The sequence below is a fragment of the Nanorana parkeri genome, unplaced genomic scaffold (genome assembly GCF_000935625.1).
Source record: "Nanorana parkeri isolate BGI_ZX_2015 unplaced genomic scaffold, ASM93562v1 scaffold10, whole genome shotgun sequence".
Taxonomy (NCBI): Eukaryota; Metazoa; Chordata; class Amphibia; order Anura; family Dicroglossidae; genus Nanorana; species Nanorana parkeri.
The window spans coordinates 3,647,345-3,654,646 of NW_017306278.1; the positions used below are offsets into that span (position 1 = coordinate 3,647,345).

General features: G+C 46.0%; 1 protein-coding gene across 1 annotated transcript in view; it reads right to left on the reverse strand.

Annotated features, from left to right (window-relative positions):
* SAAL1 (serum amyloid A like 1) overlaps nucleotides 1–5,228 on the reverse strand; it is a 13,638-nt gene extending 8,410 nt beyond the window's left edge. Inside the window, exons 1-6 of the mRNA XM_018554882.1 lie at nucleotides 5,204–5,228; nucleotides 4,944–5,125; nucleotides 4,708–4,808; nucleotides 4,434–4,545; nucleotides 3,328–3,438; nucleotides 1,060–1,143 (exon numbers count right to left, since the gene is read on the reverse strand). Of these exons, the coding sequence (XP_018410384.1) occupies nucleotides 1,060–1,143; nucleotides 3,328–3,438; nucleotides 4,434–4,545; nucleotides 4,708–4,808; nucleotides 4,944–5,125; nucleotides 5,204–5,228 (615 nt within the window). The remainder of the gene's footprint in view (nucleotides 1–1,059; nucleotides 1,144–3,327; nucleotides 3,439–4,433; nucleotides 4,546–4,707; nucleotides 4,809–4,943; nucleotides 5,126–5,203) is intronic.
* Nucleotides 5,229–7,302: the final 2,074 nt, after the last annotated feature.

The window sequence follows — 7,302 nt, forward strand, 5'->3', positions numbered from 1 at the left end:
CAGCTTTATAGAGGACCTGTCACCAGCAATATGCTATCAGAAAGCCCCCCTATGGGGTAGCAATACATTTAAATGTAAAAAAAGAAAACAAAGTTTAAAAAAATGAAAGGTAAATAAATATAAAATTAATAAAGCCCCCTACACCATGAACACACACACACACACGTGAGTCGGGTGCTCCTACGTATGAAAACCAATGTACCGGTACACGGTACCGCCATGCATTCCGGAATGAGAGCAAAAATTCTCAGGCCAATGCTCACGGTTAACTCTAAATTGATGACCCGTACAATTTTATAAAGCGTTGCCTATGGACATTTCGGGGTAGCGTATTTTTTAAGCTTGGCATGTTTGCAGTGGTGTCACGAGGGGGGTGCGGCCTGCACACGGGTGACACCATTGGAGGGGTGACACCAAAATGATTGACAGTCATTTTGGTGTCACCCCATCTGAAAAGTCAGGCACTCGGTCATGGACCGAGAGCCCAACAATGTCAGGAGAGAGGAAGGGACCCGGCGGCATACCTTATCCCACCGGGTGAACGTCCCCTCCTCTCTCTGCCAGCGTTCATCACCAAAATGGCCGCCGGCAGGTAACAGCAAGTGATGTCATCACGTGTGCACAAAGGCGTCACGGCGGGGTGTCGCCTGGTACCGACGGGCTGTCACCTGGTACAGGGCGACACTCCGCCTCAGGACGCCCCTGCATGTTTAGTATCCATTTACTCAGCACAACCTCATCTTTTATACATTCCCAAAAAATTGGGTGTTTTTTGTGTGATTGTGCACTACAATTCATTTCAATAACTTTGTATTGCAAATTTGGGTTTGATAAACAGCTGTGCTCATATCAGGCAACATAAAGAAGAGAAAAAAAAACAAACGCGCAACTTCTGCCATTTTGTTCTCCAGGGTCTCTGCTTTCAGGAAATACAATTTGAATTTGGGGGGGCTTTAAGCAATTTTCAAACCTAAAATGCGCATTTTAACATGTGGGCAAAACCGGCTCTGGCAGCGAAAGGGTTTAAGGTGCCTGTTTTTCCCCAAAGCAACGACTTACCGTCAGTCGATTACATTTCGATTTTGTGATCACTCCTAAGAATATTTCGGCCGCGTTGAACTCTACCAGGAACTGCGCCACCTCCTGGAAGACAATAAAACAGCAGCTGAGGATTTGTCCGGGCTCGCTGGCTGCGATTTATAAGCCGTGAGTCCTTCAAGGCTCCTAATTGGCAGAGCAGTTTGGACCACCTAGCAGAAGCCAGGCGGACCCCTCTCCTTATTGACCAGCGAGTAATGTGTTGGGGGTTCTCATAAAGAGAGACTCCCAGTTGAGGGGAGGAAGCAACCCAATTTGCCACCCAAGACTTCAGAGTAGACCCGAAAACCCACACCCGTCATCCTTGTGGAGTAAAAAAACACACACAAAGTGAAAGTGCACAGACGAGTGAAGAAAAATAAACGAGTGGCAATGTGCTATACAATGGCTGGACCTTGCGGCCTGGTATAAAAAACTTCCCCGGACCAAGAGGAGTAGCCCAAGAGGCTTAGTGAAGACATAAGCAGACATTATCAAGTGGTATCGTGGCCTAATGTCGCTTGATACAGTGGGATCTCCAACCCATAGTGTTACTCTGGCACTGCAGGGGTGCCACTCAACACCGCTGGCTTCCTGCCTCCCCAGCCCATGGCGAATCCAGGTAGGTTTAAAATCAGGAGGCACTGGGCCCCTTAGAATTCCCTGCATTGGGGAAGTACTCCTGGCCCCTACCTTACCCAGTGGGCACTGAATTCAGTTTCCTTACCCACAGCAGGGACCCCTCAGGACCCCCATCATACCAGGCCAAAGGGCCAGGACAGCGGCACATTTCATTTCCTGGATACTAATAAGAACAGATCTTGGCCAAAAGGCAGAGAAGACATAATTACTCTAGTTGATGGCCATCCCTCTGGGATGAAAACACCCTCTGCAGCCGAAGGTTGAGGATGTCAAGAACTGGTCCCCAAAGGGTAAAACAAAAGTACTGAGAATCCGGGGCTTGCCAGAAACAAGTACTTTTGTTTGTGTGTTACATCAGAATCACAAAAAACAATATAAGCAGCATTTAAACCCGAAAGGTTAATCTGAATGTGGCATTTCTAGATATATATTTAGGGTGGATTAACTACAACAAAAGGTCTGACCTTTAAAAATGGCAATTAAGATAAATAAGATTAAGGTACACTGCAAGGGGTAGAGGTGTCCAATGGCAGCACCCCAATCAGAACCGTAAAAACAGAACCAGGAAAGATAATTCTAAATGCAAATCACACCGCTACAAGGAAGGAGAAGCAACTATATACAGAAGATTGGATTGGTGTCCTCATCATGGCTCTGTACAAACTCCCAGAGTCACCTTACAACTTGTCATTTATGAGGCCGATCCAAAGTGGAGAGCGAAGAGCAATGCGAAACTCCAGTAACATGTCATAGATATTCCAGACAGATAATATATTATCAGACAGATAATATAATAAAACTAACCGAATTCACCTTGGTAACCTGTCAGACATGTACTGTTGTATGATACCTAGTAAATAAGATGAAAGTGTAGATAGACAGAAAGATAAGAGAGGAGAGGAAAAAGGACGAGAGGAGAGGAAAAAGGTCGAGAGGAGAGGAGAGGAAAAAGGACGAGAGGAGAGGAAAAAGGAAAAGACGAGAGGAGAGGAGAGGAAAAAGGAAAAGACGAGAGGAGAGGAGAGGAAAAAGGAAAAGACGAGAGGAGAGGAGAGGAAAAAGGAAAAGACGAGAGGAGAGGAGAGGAAAAAGGAAAAGACGAGAGGAAAAAGGAAAAGACGAGAGGAAAAAGGAAAAGACGAGAGGAAAAAGGAAAAGACGAGAGGAAAACAAAAGACGAGAAGAAAGGAAAAGACGAGAGGAAAGGAAAAGACGAGAGGAAAGGAAAAAGACGAGAAGGAAAAGACGAGAGGAAAGGAAAAGACGAGAGGAAAGGAAAAAGACGAGAAGGAAAAGACGAGAGGAAAGGAAAAGACGAGAGGAAAGGAAAAGACGAAAGAGAAAAGGAAAAAGACAAAAGGAGGAAGGAAAGGAGAAGAGGAGAGAGAGTTGAAGAAAGGAAAAGACAAAAGGAAATGAGAGGATAAAAGGAAAAGGAAAGAAAAGGAAAAGACGTGAGGAAAGGAAAAGACGTGAGGAAAGGAAAGGAAAAGACAAAGATACAAGGAAAGGAAACGTATAGAAGACTCAAAGCTTGGTTGTAAGTCTTGTTTTTTCACAGAGGTGTCTTTGCTCATTAGCATATGTAAATCAGGCAATACACATTACCTCGTTCATGGTCATGTCCCAGACTTTACAGAAGTCGTTCTCCGTGTCTTCATCCAGCTCCACGCTGGCCTCCTCCCCTTCCACCGGTTTGTCTTTATCCGCTGTAACAACCTATGTTGAAAATTAAGGTAAACTCCAGTCAAACATGAACATTTTGGCCTCACACTGACAGAGGACGGAGTGAGACTGCCGAGCCGCTCCAATATCCTTTCAGCTATTTATCTTCTGCCCCCAATTTTCCAAAACTCCACAACTCCTGCGATCCTTATTAAAAAACAGGGAAGAACTACTTTGGCAGCCAAAGGATGTTTGTTAGGTGTAAGGCAACACAGATATTCTAGAACAATTCTGCAGACTCTGTGACACTGCCCCGCCTCCTCTTTACACTACCAGTGCACATCACCACACTTGGGGTGCCCAGCTGGAGCTTCCTCTCATCTAAGTACAGGGCAAGCTCCGACCACCGGATTTTAGCAGGCGTGTGGAAGTACAATATAATTGCACGTGTCTATTCTGTCTGCAATGTAAAAATGATGTTATATTTATAATATCAGCACAAACAGAGGTTTAAAATCTAACTCCAGACTCCTCCCACAAGTGACCCGCCACCCCAGTATGTTATGCTTTTTTTCATATACTTACCTTGTTCAGATGTCTTGTGACCAGTCACATGATGCACAGGGTTCATCTTCCAGTGCTGATGTGATAACGTCAGTGCCACTTTCTGCATCCATACGAGTGGTGACGCCCACTCAGGAGGCGGACCCACGACGCCCTGCACTCACAGTATGTCCTCAATCCTCCATGTTGAGTCATACTGAGCAGTGGCGTAACCAGAGTTATGGGCGCCCGGGGCAGAACATTTTACCCCCCCACCCCAACACATATATATCAGCTAAGGAACTACAAGTCCAAGCATGCCATCATTGTCCCTGTACACCCCCCCACACACACAACAGGGGACAGCACCAGACTGAAGGGTGAGTACTGCAGCTTGATATATATATTTTTAACACCTTGCTGAGGGACCAATAAAAATAACATACGTGGGCTGTTTGTATCTGAACACAGGAAGTGGAATCATGTGACACATATCGTATACATACATCTATAAGCTTGGTCAGGGTGCTGAAGAACCAGTGCTTGCTGTACACGGTGCTCCCGATAGAATCTCCCGGCGGCTCCTCTTCATCCTCTCTGGACACTATGAAAGAGTACCTGTCATGATACAGGAGTGGGCACCGACGACTGTTTTTACTTTAACAGGAGTTAAGGGATTTGTATTTCTGTCCACCCAGTGCTGAGATTTGCACAGCCCTGCCAGACAGCACAGCCAACGGCCTGACTTTTCTCTGCTGCAGTTAAGCACAACTTGTTCACCTCCCCATGCTGTGATTGGACAGTGAGGGGAAAAGCAGCAGCAGATCCCGCTGCTCACACTGCTCTCTTCTCCTGTCAGCATGTTCCTCCTCGAGGGAATGCTGGACAATAAAACAGGTCATCAGCCGAGATCCACACCGGCAACCCCCCTCCTTTCTCCTCATTCTGGATTATTGTCCAGAACCTAAGTCCCGATGAAGGGGGATTTCTATCCCCCCCAAAACGCGTTGGTTTACTTTTTCCAGATTTGTGTACCATTCAAAGGGACTTTTAGGAGACTTGTGGGCCTCTCGCCCTTTCCTTAATTCCTCCAATCGTTCCCACACATCGAGCTGCTTGCAGCACGCCTCCGTTATCAGCGGAATGTAAGCCAACACCTTGTGTTTTATCTCATGACATTTCGGACTGGATGAGGAATCTGTACAAAAACCACAAAAATACAATCCCATAATAATACAGATCAAATAATGATAACAGAAGCCGAGTATATTTATACCGCCTCCCCTCCGCACTGCGAGCATTATAGATTATGACCGTCCAGAAGGAGCGCAGAGACTAACTGATCAGCGAGTCCCCTTTCCTGACGGGTCAGCTTCAAGACGAGGTAGGAGAAAGAGGAACTAAAAACATACAAAATATCTTACAAGGGAATTCACAATTTAATTGTATTTTTTTAAATTCGTATCCAAACCTAAGAACTCAAATGTAGCACGTTGCAGAGTACAAGTCCTTAGATGTGGCGGCTGCATTCGTTTTCCCTTTACAGAGCACAGAAATATATATTTGTTGATCCCGATAGAAATCCAGCGTCCTCGTCACTTCCTGTGAGCTGAATGCAAATCTCAAAAACAATGTAATCAGCTTTCTCCGGTTATTCTCAGTCCCTTCACCCTATGTGATGGGGATGAGGAGAAGTGGAGGTGTTTGTAGTCCAAATCAGGAGAACAGCTTAGAACAGGGAAGGAGAAGTGTTGTCATCTTAAGCCACAGCTAGGCAACCTCAGCACTCCAGCTGCGGTGAAACAACAAATACTAGGGTTGCACAGATACCAAGTACAGTACTCGGTACAAGTACGAGTACAAGTACCGATACTTTTGAGCTCCAAGACTACACTAGAGAAAAATTCAAAAATTAGGAGGCAGCTGTCATGTATAAGGAGCACACGGAGCTCCTGGGATTTGTACATCTCTGTTTTAATGTACGATTTCGTTTTTATAACTATAAATAAAGGGATGCACAGATACCAGTTTTGCAAGTATGAGTACTGGTACTTGGCGAGTACTTACGAGTACTGATACATTTTTGTTTATGGTCATGTGACAGTTTTTCTAAAACAATACAGACTAATGATTTCAGGACAGAGGTGGAGCACCAGAGCCAGGTCCCAGCTGCAACCTCTGCAAGCGCTGCAACCCTGGTAGTTCATGAAAATGCCAAGTATCGGCATTAGTACTCGAAAAGTATCTGTGCATCCCTAACTAATACAATTTTGCCTCTGTGATTCATGTTTGTGGCCGTCAGTCTTGCCTATGCCTCATGGGGCCTGTAGTCTCACCACCGCTGGCGTGCCGAGGTGGCCTACGCTGGGCTTATGATGACAGCATCACTCCTCCCCTGTCCTAAACAGCTTTCATTGCAAGGTTTGGTTGCAATCAGGAGCTCTTCCTTGCAGTAAGTCCTTTCCGCCACTAGATGTCACCAGTCTTCAGGTTGTATGACAGCCAGCCTCATACTGTAGCTCTAGCTGTCATAGACACACCCCTGGAGGTGTCTCAATATGCCAGCCTGGGCTTAGAGTACTTCTGCAGTGAACGGAGGTCACATGTCATTATGTGATCACTGCTCAGTCCAGGAGGAAGGTTCTCCACCACCAGAAGAGAATAAAGCTGGCCATACAGCTATAGATTATCTGCAGATTTTCTATGGTCAGATTCCTCCATCTACGCTAAACTGTGTGGATGGAGGAATCTCTTGCTGGACCAAGCTTCAGTATCTTGCTGGTCGGCCCCGCTGGCTGTCAAAATATCTTAAGAATGCCTGCATCCAATCAAATTGTTCAGGTATTTTGAGATCCAGCGGGGCCGAGTAGCAAGATACTGAAGCTTGGCCCAGCGGGAGATTCCTCCATCCACACAGTTTAGCGTAGATGGAGGAATCTGTTGCACTTTTTCCATCTGGCCATAGAACATCTGCAGATAATCTAGGAGGTGGATGGCCAGTTTAAGGAGGACCCGTCACCAAGCCAGCCAGGAGACCCTTCAAAATAAGACAGACAGTCTGTGTGGGGTGAAGTAGGGTTCTCACAAATTTCAAATCTTGCAATTCCACTTTACTAAAGGCATCTCTTAAATCCAAACTGAGCTTTTAGTTGCAATCCGTTAAATACATTCCTAGCTTATCAAAACAAAAAGGTGTGCAAAGTCTTGCAGTTGACTTTCTTTAGAAAGCAGCCACAGCCTGAGTAGAAAGGCCTGCCCCCTGCCAGCATGCTGCAGAGAAGGATTCTCGCTCTCTGTGTAGAAGCGGCCACCTCTCTGCAGGGGGGGAAGGGGCCGCCTCTCTGCAGGGGGGGAGAAGCTGCGGCCTCTCTGTAG